The 15225-nt window shown below is 41.2% G+C and overlaps 1 protein-coding gene across 1 annotated transcript in view; it reads left to right on the top strand.

Annotated features, from left to right (window-relative positions):
- COL25A1 (collagen type XXV alpha 1 chain) overlaps window positions 1-15225 on the top strand; it is a 195579-nt gene that overhangs the window by 91864 nt on the left and 88490 nt on the right. Inside the window, exon 10 of the mRNA XM_075929187.2 lies at window positions 1137-1181. Within this exon, the coding sequence (XP_075785302.1) occupies window positions 1137-1181 (45 nt within the window). The remainder of the gene's footprint in view (window positions 1-1136; window positions 1182-15225) is intronic.

Genomic DNA, 15225 nt, shown 5'->3' on the forward strand with positions numbered 1-15225 from the left:
CCCCACTTATCCATAAATGCTTACACCAGTATTGGATACATTTTCTAATGATTTCTATATCCCCGGACTTCTACCATTGGACTGAACATCCCAACTGATGTGTATAGCTGGTTGGATGGGAGACGGTCCCTTACTGATTCTTTGATCTTGTAGAAAGGGAACCCAAATGAATGGCTTTGCAGGAGACTCTAGAATTGTTTGAAAGGATCCTGCTGGGCAGCAGTACACTTCACCATTGACAATTCCCTTCCTTTTAGAACAAACTAGTCTGTGATCTAAGCTGGGGATATGTTTATAAGTGAGAGATAAATTGATGGTTTCAATTTACTTGTTCGCTGAAACTTACTGTGAAAAAAGACTGCTGCGTCAGCACATACTGTACTGCTGTTTCCTCACCTCCTGAGTTATCACTGAAAATTTGTAATGACAGTTGCACCAGATATTACAAAAAGACAATGCATCATACCAAAGTCTGAATGTGTGCTAATGCCTTATATAAAAAAAGAAAGAAAGATCCTTCCAATGTTACATTTCAGAGTCAATTTCTTTTTAATTCTTTCTTCACATCTGCTTCTTGTTTGCTCTATAGTGGTTTTTATAGTTTTGATTGTAGTAAGTGAAACTAAGTAGTTTAAAAGGCTGGCTATTGCTTACAGTGCCAGACAGAATTATTCCAGCTTATCACTTAAAAGTACTAAAGATAGATCAGTGCTACCAGTTAGTAACTTTGGAACATGATTCCTGATATGAATGTTTTTTATCATATAGGTGCAAACCTGAGATTAGGGGGCTCAGACTTCCATATTCATACAAAGTGGTCAGGGGAAATGAATTATAAATGTCTTAGTTTGCACTGATGGCTTCAGAACGTTACAATATACTCAGCCATTTGAAGTTGGTTGATGAAGTAGGACATCAAGTAGCACAAAAATTATAACGCTAGGACACTTCTCGTTAGTGCAGAAGGTCAAGTGAAAATAGCTCTTTGTCAGCCAATGCTGATTATTTTTTCAAACATTTTGTACTTATGGCAAGCATATGTGTTCATATAATTCTTTAAAGTTTACATTTAACTTTACAGCTGACAATTTATAATTTGTTAAACTTACTAAGCCCCAGTCTATGTTTCCCACCAGGGTTCTATTGGAGTACCTGGTGTTCCAGGAATAGATGGACATATGGTAAGTTCAATATGAAACTTTTGGCCTTCTTTTTTTCAGTGCTAAATATTCTAGTTACTTTAGTTTCTAAAGCATGTCCGAGTTTTTCTACGAGAGAACTGTACTACTATAACCTAAGATGTTATTTTAATGGATTTTGTTAACATGGTGCCAAAGGCTCTGTGGATACTCTTATTTTTTGTTTGACAGGTCTTTTCTGGTTTAGTGTAATAGGTTTAAGTGCAACTGAAATAAGTCACTGTGTAACTAGACTAAGAGCGTTCACACAGGGGTTTCCATCAATTTAACTAAATCAGTTTTTAAAGACACCAGTGTTAGTTAAATGGAAATGTCTCACGTAGACAAATCCTCAGTCTCTTTGTCTCATTAGATACAATTTTAATTACCCAATTCATAAAATGAAACTTTAGTTTTCTGAACTCCCAGGGAATATATATGAGGATGAATGATTGGGTATAAAAATACACATAAAACAAGTAAGCAAAGATAGATAGACAAAGATTCTGTTCAAAATGGTAATGTTGTTAAGAAAATAGATGGGTAAATATGTACAATGTCACTGTTAGTTTTTAAATTGAAGTTTGTTTTGGAGAGTTTGCATTTTATATATAGTCAAATGCTGCAGTCCCAGTCCTATGTTTCTCAGACACAATTCCCATTCAAGTTTGTGGGAGTTTGCTTGAATAAAGAGTATAATAAGATTGTGGGATCTGGAAAGGAAAGGAGAAAAAGCTTTTAAGAGGAAACAAATACAGTCCTGTTGATTACAAGAAAGTGTACTTTGAAAGTCTCCTTACACTTAAATTAAGACAACAAACAGCCTTACATTTCTAGACATACAGGAAAAAATATAATCTTATAGCTCTTTGTTGGTTCCAGTCCCACAGAGAGCAATTTTTACTCCCATGAGTATTTCCATTCAAGATAATGACACTTCTCATGTGAGTAAAGTGGCTCATGCTTGTTTTCTGAGGATCAAGCCCTCAATGAGCTGTGCCCTCCATCTGCCAGACACCTATGAAATCTGAACCTAGAAATTAACTTCTTCCTTCATTGCTGCAGACAGCTGTAGTTGGCTTTTTCTATAGAGCGGATATGCCCAAAATCTCAGCTCTGGAGCCTCAGGCGGCTCTTTTACAGTTAAAGTGTGACTCACGGAGCCCTCCATGTCCCCTCAGTCTTCCCTACCATACTAGTACCAGCGGTCTCTGCCTACAGCAGGGTGGTGGGGCAGTGACAATTGGTGTCTGCTGAGAGTTGGAGGGCATTCACTCCCCACATCAACAGCTTGAATCACATCCCTCTAGGCAGATCCCCCCCTTACCCTCAGTGGTTCCTTCCTTCAGTTGCCAAGTGTTAGCTCCACGTGGCGAGGCCGTGGCAAGCGGCTGGGAGTTCCATGAGAAGTAGCAACAAAAGCATTGGCTCTCCCTGCAGCTCCTAGCTGTTTGCTGCCACCTTTGTGCAGGCCGAGAGCAGTTCCCAGTTTGCCATGCAAGGAGGGAGCTCTCTGGCCCAATGTGTCGGAGGAGTGCCAACAAGCCATAGCAGAAATCAGGGGGGAAATGGGCATGACCAGCGTTCCCTGTAAGCTGTGCGCTTGTGTGGCCACTCAGGAGAGATGCAACTGCTGTCCAGCTGATTAGCGGAGTGCCCATAACTAGTTTTTTTGTTTCTATGGATGGTAAACATTAACACAAGCACCGGTGCACATAACAAAATGTAGTCCACACATGGATGGAAAGAATCCACACATGGATGGACAAAATTAGAGGGAACATTGGGCATGATCCCACATGCTCCCCTATGAATTGCTTCTGACTTTTCCAGGCTTCAGAACCCATGAGGTGAGCCTTCTGGGGTTTTGAACTTCAGCAGGAGCAGGGCTAAAACTCTGAGCTTTGTCAGACACACCCTGCCTCTCAAACTTTTGAAGATTGTCATTGGTGGCTCTAAAGTTCTGTCCGTTTGATCAGCCCTGCTATAGATAATGTCAAGCTCTGCAGGTTCAGGGAGCTAAATGGAAGTTTGTCAGAGGGAAGTTTATAACTTTAGACAGTATATCTATGGGAAAGAAAAAAAAAACAAAAGATTTTTCCCAGTTTGTTTTTTTCTTTCTGGTGGCTTAATGCCTTGCTATAAAGGAGCATGTCTTCTCTGGTGTTTTTACAGTGCCTAGCACATTGTTGTGCTACTAGCTGTAAATAATGAATAATAAGTGTAATATAGTGGGGACCATGGACATAGATTCATGGTGGCAAAATGCATAATACTACATCTGGAGGGAAATAATTCCCCCCTCCCCCATTATTCAGCTGGGAGAGGAGGAGGGATTTATCTGTGGTCACTAGTGAAATCAATTTGGTAGTCCTAATCTTTTAGTTCCATCACCGAACTGACTTACCATTCAATATGACTGATGGTCTCTGTGTGTAAGAGAGGCCTCTGACTAAAACAGCAGGAGTGTTTCACATCAGCACTAAAATCTGTTGGCTGTACAGGGTTGGGAAGTTTACATAATATGCCTGGCCTGGCTCTAGACAGTACTATGCATCTGTTTTTCTCATGAACACTAACTTTCCTACCAAACTTTAAAAACGCTTGTAGGGAATACCAAAAGGAAAAAATATAATTGATTCACTGTGTTTGGATGACAAACCATTGTATATAAAGATCGTATTATGCACATAAAAAAAACCCTAAAGCAATAACTCAAAAGTTTTTGATCACTTATTTTAAATGAGTTTTTCTTAACCAAAGAAGTATAGCATTTTAACATTATAATTTGCAGTACGGGATCCATATGATTTGATGATAATAATTAACATTTAATAGTAATTTATTGCTAGTAAAACATGAACCTAATTTTGCCCTAATAGTGTTATCTATTGTAAGAAAGCAAAGGACAAAATATTTTGGAATCAGCATATGGAAGAGCTAAGAAATGTTAAAATACCATCAACCAAATTTTTCATGGGGGGTTTCAGATCAGGGGCTGTGAGTTATGAGAGCCCATGGTGCCCAGGTTTCAGAAATACTGGGGCTCAGCTCCACCAATATTTGGGTCAGCTCTATCCCTAACCCTGCTTGCTGTCCCCATGTGCCTCTCACGGCCCCGCCTGTTGCTGTCATAAGAACATAAGAACAGCCATATTGGGTCAGACCAAAGGTCCATCTAGCCCAGTATCCTGTCTGCCGACAGTGGCCAGCACCAGGTGCCCCAGAGAGGATGGACCGAAGACAATGATCAAGTGATTTGTCTCCTACCATCCCTCTCCAGCCTCTGAAAAACAGAGGCCAAGGACACCATTTTATCCCCTGGCTAATAGCCTTTTATGGACCTAACCTCCATGAAATTATCTAGCTTCTCTTTAAACTCTATTATAGCCCTAGCCTTCACAGCCTCCTCTGGCAAGAGTTCCACAGGTTGACTACACGCTGTGTGAAGAACTTTCTTTTATTAGTTTTAAACCTGCTACCCATTAATTTCATTTGGAGTCCTCTAGTTCTTCTATTTAGGGAACTAATAAATAACTTTTCTTTATCCACCCTCTCCACACCACTCATGATTTTATATACCTCTATCATATCCTCCCTCAGTCTCCTCTTTTCTAAACTGAAAAGTCCCAGTAGCTTTAACCTCTCCTCATATGGGACCCGTTCCAAACCCCTTCAGGTGATTTAAAAGGGCCTGGGGTCCCTAGCCATTACCACTACCACTACTGACAGTGCAGTGGAGCGAAGGCAGCTTCCTGCTCCACATGACTCCCAGAAGCAGCCAGCGTGTGCCTGCAGCCCCTGGGAAGTGTATCACTGCAAACTGCTCCCACCCCAAGTGCCGAGCCGCTGCCAGACTGGTGTGTTGTCACTTTTGGGAGCTGGCACCTCCCACGTTAAGTGCCGACTCTCTCAACCCCTCCTGCACTCCAACTCCCTGCCCCTCCTAGAGCCCGCACCCAAATCCCTCCAGAGCCCAACCCCTCACCTCTCTTGCACCAGGGGCAGAACATGAACCTGTTCTGGGCACCACCAAAAATTATCCAAACCTGCCACAAGTCTCTCAGATGTTGCATCAGCATTTCTGTACCTGTGCTCATGAGAGAACAATTGTGCAGACATAGTCACTTACAGGCACAGATAATAGACTGCAGACACTGATTGCCAGTGCATGATTTCTATGTTCAAATGGTGTTTGTCACCCGATAGCCTGCCCACTAAGGGTGCATTTACACTGCACCCGTAGCTCAAAATAAGCAATTGTGTAGCTTATTTCAAGTGTCTTTCGAAATCGAGCGCTATTCCGACACATCCCTTAATTCTTGTGGAACGAGATGTACAGGGACATGGAAATAGCGTGCCCATTATTTCGAAAGCTATTTCAAAATAATGGGCACACTGTGAAGATACGGAAAATGCTATTTCAGGGTACTAGAAGTATCCTGAAATAGAGCCGCTGTCTAGACTTACCCTAAGTGTTATCAGGCGCGTCTACCAACATGTGGGTGCAAAATTAGTAACGTCATCTTTGAAAACTTGGCATACTCAGTTGTAAAGGAAGAACAGGGTTAAGCCCAGGCAAACTGAACTACAGTAAGTTTTTTCTCTCCACTTTGCTCATCTGAGAAAATAAATATTGCCCACAAAAGCTCATGATACAGTATATATGTTTGTTCATCTCTAAGATGCCACAAGGCTACTTGTTTTTAAAGTTACAGACTAACACAACTACCCCTTTGAGACAATAAAAGCTTTGTTATCCAGTACTTGAATATCTAGAAAACTTGATTTACCAGCATTGCTCCAGCCACTATATCCCCCCATCTTCAGGCATGTGCCTGACTCCCACCTGTCCAGCCATTTGGCTTCATGCCCCCCGTTGCGGGGCTTCTGACAGCTTGCACTGCCAAATGATGTCATTGTCATGTCACCTACTTCCCCTCAATCTGCCTTGAGCTGTTGGGAGCTGATCTGCCAGAGGACTCCTGGGCAGCTGGCCCGCTCATCTGCCTGCCATGTAGGATGGCTCTGTGGATCAGAGGGAAGGGAAAGAGTCGCCAGGCCTTCCCAGGTGGCAGGGGTTGGCTGCTGCAGTTTCCTCCAAGTAGGGATGAGGCCAGGGGTGGATATAGGGCAGGGCGAACGGGGCGGCCGCCCCGTGCCCCGCGCTTAAAAAAGCCCCACGCATGTGCCGTGGCAAAGGGGGGGCCCCGAGGAGTTACGCTGCCCAGGGCCCTGCAAAACAGTCGTCTGCCCCTGGGTGAGGCAGAGCAATAAGCTTGAGTATCCGGCACATTCCGTTAACTAGCAACCCCCATCCCTCATGAGTTCCCAATAACAAAGCTTGTAATGTATATTTGGTTGATGATTCACTTCTTATAAGGTTATTTTTAGGGGATTGAGACCACAGCTTTACTCACGCAAATAGTTTTTACTTGCACAAACAGACATTTTTTTCGACTGGACTACTTATGTGTGAGAGGATTTGCTGGATTGTGGCCAATATTTTTTAAGATAATACATCAAAGAGACCAGTCTGTCCTTTTGCTGTAGGCAAAAGATATGATTTTGTGATTTCACAATTTGTAAAACTACCTTCTGAATGTTACTTGTATGGTGTGATATTCATACGTTACAAAGGAAAAAATAAATATGCAGTTTCCACGGGGAAAAAAGTTATGGATTTTTACATGATACTCATCAAATTGAAATTGTACTTCAAAGATGAGCCTGACATTTTCAATTCATGGTTTTATGTTCTGATTTCCTTCAGTAGTTGTGCCATTTTCATTCTTAAATAGTTATATATTTCCAAAAAGGTGTCGTCACGTTTTCATTCAGGTTAAACACTTTACATTTGACCTGGAAGAAAGAATGTACTAAATACTAATGTATTACTAAATTAAGCAACTAAATCATAGAGCAAAGCTATAGATATCTACAATAAAAATATAGTAACAAATATTCTCATTATACCACAATTGTTTTTCATAGCCTTTGACTGTTTATTGTGAAAGAAAATGAATTACTTTAATGTAGCACAAAGGTGTCAAGTTGCAACTCTTTACAGGAAATGACTAATACACTCCATTTATTAGTGAGAAAATATTGAAAAGCTAAACTAAAATATCATTGAGATTCTGCAAGGAATCATACACAAAGACACATATAATGTACAATACACTGTGCAGTATAAAGTCCTGTTCCTGCCAATGAATTGTGCAAGTGGGTCCCAGTGCTCATATTTTGGTGCCAAAAGGTTAAACTTTTTCAGATAACATGAAAAGCCATAGTTCCAGCAGAACTCCTGTTGTCTCCAGCAAGAAGGACTTTTGAAGCCAGTAGGAGTTTTGTCTAAGTAAAGACTGCAGCATATTTTGCCTGAAGGAATCTACTTTCCCATGAATGGATTGGAGACTTACTTGAGCTGTGTAATTCTCATTAGCTTTAAATCAGAATTTCTTCCAGTACATAAATCCTCCCTTCTTCACCACCTACAAAGGTTAACCCCCTGTTTTTATTTATATATTACCGGGGCATTTTTTTTGAAAAGGATGAATTGAAAGCAAAATGTGTGGTCAGCGTAGATCATTTCACTTTAAATTGCTTCAATAGTTTGACCAAGTTATTCAATAGCAGTTTGGTAAAGAATTTTACTTCTTCTAAATATGTTAGGAGATTTAGAGACTGAGGGTGTGCAGATTTATTATTACCTTTTTGATTGCTTATTTATTATTACTCTCATGCATATACATTTCTTCTCCAGCACTATTTTATTACACAGGATACATATTTTTAAAAGATTTTCTTTAAAGTATTTTTTTCAGGTACAAAAATCATGTTGTATGAACTGCAGTTTATTAAAAGAAGAAATACTAAGAAAGGAAACATCATTGAGTATAGTTCACAAATTCTCAGACGACTTTGTGGGCCAGCTGAGCCTTGTTGAAGAGTCTTTTCACTTAATTTCACCTGGTGAGTGGGCCAGGAGAGATTTCCAGTCCTTAAACAAACAATTTTAAGTTCCTTTTTTGGGGGGGAATGAAAAGCAAGTTGAAAGGAGGTAATTCAACCCTTGCTTGAAATGAAAATCACAGTAACATGTCTGAGAAACCACTTTTCCCCCCCTGTCCTCGTTTATGTATTTTACAGTAAAATTAGACTGGATTAGGTTTTGGGGGCCTCTTGTATTTCCTCTTCCTTAAAATTAATTACATTCTAGTGACTGAAAAATATAGCAGCACTGACAAACTTTTCCTCTCGGGGGAGGGAAAAAATCAACCAGATGCTTTACCAAAAGCCTCTCATCACACCAAAACTATGCTGACATGAAAGAGGCTGCTTTTTTTCTTGCTTTTTTACTCTTTTCTTTTAAATTCAACACATGCCACAAAAGTTAGATTAGCCACCCACCTAAATTTTTGCTGAACGATCCTGATTTTAGATCCCAGTCGTGCAGTGCATGTAGCATCTGCAAGGTGAAATATGTTTTCGACTCCCTTTGGTTCCTTTTCATGTCTTTCTCACAGCTTATAAGATGTCAGAAGAATTCAACGATGCATTTGGGATATTACACAATGTTTCCCTAGTATTAGTATTAAAGTCCAGTGGCAAAATCTGAAGTTGTGTGGATCTAATACACCTTAATAAAAGCATCCATAGAGAAAGACACATGCTTCTTGCAAGTTTCAGAGGGGCAGTTGTGTTTCAGCAAAAACAACAAAGAATCCTCTGACACCGTAAAGATTAACAAATGTATTTGGGCATAAGCTTTTGTAGGCTGGAGCCCACTTCATCAGATGCATGAAGTGGAAACTTTGGTTTAGTAGAGATATCTACATACTGTACATACAAAGACGGGAATGTTACATTGCTATGCTGAAGACCAGTGTTAACAAAGCCAGTTCAATCAGAGTGGATGTGACCAACTCCCAACAGTTGATAAAATGGTGAGAATACCAAAAGGGGAAGAAATGCAGTTGTCCAGACATGAAACATTATTTCAGTTATCAAAAGCCAAAATTTTCTGAGTTAGGTACTACAGCAGGCTTCTGGCAAATCCTCCTTTCTAAAGAACTTATATTGTTAGAGTGTATCTATACAGCAGGGCTTAACTCAAAATAAGCCGCGCAAATTGGGCTACATCAATTGCGTAGTTTATTTTGAAATAATTTATTTAAAAATTGGGAGCGTCTACATAGCACTTATTTCGAAATAGAGCACTCTTCCTCTGACTTCACTTATTCCTCGTACAATGAGGGTTACAGGAGTCGGAGTAAGAAGTCCTTTAGCTTCACAGTATTTCAACATTATTTCAAAATAACTGCCTGCTGTGTAGACATAGACTAAGTTATTTCAAAATAATGTTGCTGTGTAGATGTACCCTGAGTGACATTCACAATGCTTTTTGGAAGGTCCTGTTTTAATTTTTTTCCATTCAGCATATCTTCAGCACTATAACTCTAGAGAATCTTTCAGACTGTGTTAGGTTTGCCTGGCATCCTTTGCCAGGAAGATGAAGAGGTATATGGCAGAGATAAAAATGAACATGATAAGTGTGACTCTGAAGTTTTGAGATGCTTCCAACATGCTGGCCTCACTCTGAATGAGAAATGTGAATTTGGAAGGGAGCACATAAAATGTGTAGAACACATAATTAACAAACATGGAATGCAGCTGGATTCGGACAAATTGAGTGCTTTTGCTCATCTTATCCTAACCCAAATACATTTTTGCTGTAGGAAGATTTCTAGACATAACAAATCATTTTGTAAAATTCATGACAAATTTAGTTCAGTGCCGCGTGTTTTTTCACATTATTCAATAAAATATCTGACAACAGTAGCAACAGATAAATGTGCATGTATGGTTTAGGAACAGTGCTCACACAAAGCCAGCCAAAGGGACATCAAGGCTTACAGAAAGTGAACAGCAGTATCCTCAAGTGGAAAAGGGAAGATCTAGCAGTCACTTTTCTCTGTGAACTGCTCAGTGCTTATCTGTTTGGCTAGATCTTGAACATAAAAACAGACCACAAGTGGCATTATTATGTTCAAAACCACTAATTGGAATTGGAATGATTTGGCCTATGGCTACTTCAATTTTTGTACTACGCTGAACATATACCAGAGAAAGCATTCATAGCAGAAGACGCTTCCAAGCTCCCCAGTTTAGCAGCCACAAATGGAAGATGAAAAAGCTATAGAGTCGACATTTGTACTTTTCTGGCAGCAATTCCAGCATCTGCCAGCTGACTTCAAGAATTGGAGGTGAACATCTAAAGGGTAAGAAACTGATTAAACTTTGCCAAAGTTCTGGAGCCAATTTCCACCAGACCTACTTCCATATTCACAAGATCAAAATGATCTTCACATGGTAAATGGCCTGTTTCTGAAAGGACAATTCATTCCGATCCCTATGGTACTTCAGCAAGAGCTGCTGTTCAAAATCCATGAGGGACACCAAGGTATGAACAAATGCAGATCATGACCATAACAATCTATGTGGTGAATGGCCCTGTCTGAGTAGGCAAATTCAGAACTTAGTCTAGGGCTGTGAGATGTAACAAATAAAGAAAAAAATATTGTGAGAACCATTACTCTCTACAAAGCTACCTGACAGCCCTTGGCCACAAGTAGCCACAGATTTGTTTTCTGGACAGGATACACACACATCATTGTGGTCAATTAGTTCTCCACATGTATTGACTTGGATACTTACACAGACTTCATCAGTACAGGTCATCCTGAAACTAAAGTCAGCATTTGTGAGACACTGAGTTCCTGAAGTGTTCATTTTTGATAATGGGCCTTAATTTATCTGTGGAACATTGCTAGCATTTGCACCGGATTTTTATTCTGAGCATCATTCTAGTAGTCTCCTTTATTCTCAAAACTATGGGTAAGGGGGAAAGCAGTGTAGACTTTTAAAAGACTTCTTAAAAAAACAGTGGACTCATAAAGGAGCATTCCTAACATATCAATCAGAACCCCCTGTGTGTGGACTATCTCTAGTAGAACTTATGATGTCAGGATGCCTAAGGATTGACATGAAGCAATTTTGAAAACAGGATGCTGGAGTAAAAATTCTGCAACAACAAAGCTTCATTATTCAGCACAGAAGACTACACTGAACTGAGGCCAGGCCACAAAGTTTATCTCAAAAGCTCCCAGACACTGGAACCTGGTCCCAATTTTGTAGAAACTCCCTAATCCAACCTCCTGAAGACTCATCCAGAATTCTCCGGAGGAATCAAGTTCATCTTCAGTATTTCACAATACAATGAAGAGAGGGTCTAGATCTGGCAGATATTCTGTCAGGAAGTGAGCCCTCTTGACAAAAAACTACAGGCACAAACTCAGCAGAGCTGATAGCATGGTCTGGAAGACTGATTAGAGACTATAAAAGGCTTAGAATACTACTCTAGACTATTTTAATGCAGTTGATATGGGGACATCATGGTGCAAATTGTTTTAAGGAAATTGAAGTTTATTGTACATTTGTCTATAATTTAAGCTGTAATATTTTGTGAAAAAGAAAGGGAGCCGTGAAGTGACTATAGAGTTCCTGGTCCTCTGCAGTAACCGTAGAAGACCAGAATGTGTTGTGGCAGGGAGCTTAATGAATGCAGGAACTTCCTGGTTAGGGGGGGCTCTTTCGTTGCTACATAAAGTTTTTCTCTTTGTGTTTATGACTCATACTAGTGTCCTATATAGAAATTCTCAGAAGTTTGGGGTGATAGATAGTGTGATTCTAAAAGGTGTGATTCACCTAACCTTAGTGATGGCATAATATAATGGTGTCTTTGTGTTAGATGCTGTTCAGCTAACTGAAACAATAGCTATCTTTACTAGTGTCAAGTCCTGTGGTGTCTATAGTAGGGATGTGTAACCAGTTAAACAGTTAACCAATAAGTATGAGTTTATCAGTTACCCAAACAGTTACACACCAGGAGCAGGGACAGCAAGCGGGAGCTGGTGTATGCCCGGAGCCGACTTAAAAGCCAGCTTCCAGTGCTCATTGGCTCCCAGGGAGCCAGATGCTGCCCCACGATATGGGCAATGCAGTATAAAACTTATGCTGCAGAGATCTCAGTACACATGGCTCCCCAGGAGCAGAGCCAGCAACAGGGAGCTAATGACTGCCAGCCCTACTCCTGGGGAGCTGGCTGCACTGTGGACTCTGCATTAGAAGCTTTATGCTGCAAGGACTGCAATGTGTAACCACTAAGATTACCTAACCTCTTTTAACTGCCCTACTCTATAGCCATAGTGAAGTCAGTTTAACTTGTGTCCCTAGCCTCTGGTGCTGGAAGCTGGGAATGAGAAACAGGGGATGGATCATTTGATGATTTCCTGTTCTGTTCATTCCCTCTGTGGCACCTGGCACTGGAATGACCTTTGGTCTAACTCACTATGGCCATTCTTATGTTATTAGTATGTTGCTGTATGGAAAGGATTACAACAGGGAATGCTCCAAAGATGATTTTACAGTTTTCTGAGCCATCTGTCAGTTTCCCATGTGAGGGTACCATACGGTCATCATTCTCATTCTAATGTAGTGCTTGGGTTATATTTTTACCTATGCCCTAAAAAAGTATAGGATATGTTTGCTAGGTGAATTTCTCTCCCTCCTTTCCCCGTAATAGTGCCTTTTGTTTCCCAGGAGTTTACAAATACAAGTGGACCATTACCTAAACTTTGGAATGTGCTGTGAACAGAACAACTGTTTGTGGGGGGAAATGCCAAAAAATATAGAGCTAAATGATACACAGAACAGTTTCCACAATCTAACATTTTCATTGTCATTGCTCCGGTGCTGGGGACATACTTCAGTGCTAGTCAGGAGACACATCCACTACAGCATAGTGAATGTAAAATTGTATTTGATTCAAGATTGAAATCCACAGCTTTCTTCATTTTACCAATGCCAAATTGAAAAACGAACAGATTGAAATGACTGCATGCGATAGCACTGTTAAAGTACCGATTTTTCCTGTGGTGTTTTGTTTCCTTATAAAATGGTGTAACCACTTTTCCACTGTAAATGGTACAAATTTTTATGTTACTCTTTGTTACTTGAATGGTTGAAAAAGACCTAAGCAGTGTTTTACATTACAGTTTTAAAATGTGTAGTTGGTTAAAAAATGTATAAAGGAATATGCCATACTTTGTAACAAAGGCATTCAACATTATTTTCAGCCTAAATACTGAAATGGCCAGTTGGGACCAATACACTCAAAATAATGTTGTGTTTTAAGGGTATGGCAGAGGAAGCATCATCAATCTACCTGCAGTTAAAATGTCAGCTGCTGGTTTGCTTTTATAACTACCTGTGGAATTTCCTCATCAACTGAGTATTTGAAATGTTGTCGAGTTTTTGTATTTTTAAAGGCTTTGAACAACTGAAACTTTCCAAAATATCAGCATATAGTGCCAGATCCTGCCCTCAGTTCCAATGATGCAACTGAAGAGCAGAATTTGGTCCATAGTATACAGATATCAGAGAAGCATGCTAAAAGCCATAATAGCTGGAGTGATAGGGTCTATAATGGGGTGTCTGTCCCACATGGGCCCTTTAAGGGTTCAAACCCAGCCCTGGGAGAGTGCTGAGAGAACGAAGCCCACAGCTGGGGCTGTATATAAATATGGGCTCCTGGAGGGAGGATCAAAGAGACTCTTGCTCTAGCTGGAGAACAGGAGGGACCTAGCTACCATGGAAGCTGGAGGCTTTCTGAGACAGCAGTGCTGGGGAAAGGCAGGCAGAGCTGGGAAGCTCTGGTCTGATCTCACTCCCAGACTGCAGGGTTTGAGGCAAGGCCTGAGAATACTAGGGCAGCAGGGAAGCAGCCAAGGAAGGCAAAGGCAGAAAGTCCACACCCCATTGCCAATAATGAGTGGCTATTTTAGACTGCAGTGGCAGGGGCTAGATAACTGGCAGTGGGTCACAGAGGCAAGCTGGGTATAGGGAACTGGGGGGGCCCTGGAAGTGAAGGACACCAGAATTCAGGGGCACAGATCTAGGACAGTATGAGGAGGAAAGGGCACCATGGTGGGAAGGTACTCAAAGCGGAACCAGTAGAAGACCTGCAACAGAGTCTGGGACCCTGACCAGCAGAGGGCATTCTGAGGCAGGAGTACTGATTCCCCGAGTGACCAACTGGAAGTGCTGTAAGGGTGAATGCTCGCCCCATGACAGTGTCCCACTTTGAGATGTGACTTTCCACTAAACAAACAACTTTGCAACTTGCAGTGTTCCCTTGTGGTTTTGCTGCGTTATCCAGTCTCCTTAAGGCTTAGTGATACCCAGACTGTAGGCTTCTGTCATTTTCAATCAGTTGAGATTATCTTTCCTTGCTTGTAATAGGTTCTTTGCAGGGCTGGACCACTGTTCGGTGGGCTATGAAAGGATTTTTGTATGCCCTTCCGTCCGCGCAGATGTAAGGCACTCCTGTGCTGTGTGGTCACATCACTCTTCGAAAGGCTATCGCAAGAGTTTTGGAATAGGTTAGCAAGATAAGCATTTAGAGCACCCTAATTCTTGACGGAATTGTTATCTGTAACAAGTTGCAGAGGAAGGAGAGATCTTTAGTTTCTCACCAGTGTCCCACTGCAGGAGAGATGTAGCTGATTGGTTGCATGGCCACCATTTAAGAAAGTTTAGCACAGGACAGTGATACAAACAAGCTGAGGGAGGGTATTATATACCTCTAGGCCCCATCTTCTGGAGGGTTCTGTGTGCACATTGGTAAAAAGTAACACTTTTTAAAATAGTGGATAATCTCTTTGGCTGGAAGACCAGATATGTGGGTGAGAGAAGAGGGTTTCAGGGCTTCTAAAATAACATGGCTCTAGGGACATGGGTAGTTGGTATAGCCAGGGGGAGGTAGTGCCTTCCAAAACTGCCTCACCTGGCCCCACCCATGCTCCACTAGAGTCTCCAGTGCCAGAGAGGCTGAGGCAGGTAGGCTGGAGGCCATGCCACTTGTCCTCCCAAAGTTGGGGCCGCTTTGGCTGCACAGCACTAGGGCTGGCAGCTTGGCTTCAGG

The sequence above is a fragment of the Pelodiscus sinensis genome, chromosome 4 (assembly GCF_052426305.1).
Source record: "Pelodiscus sinensis isolate ZL-2025 chromosome 4, ASM5242630v1, whole genome shotgun sequence".
Classification (NCBI taxonomy): Eukaryota; Metazoa; Chordata; order Testudines; family Trionychidae; genus Pelodiscus; species Pelodiscus sinensis.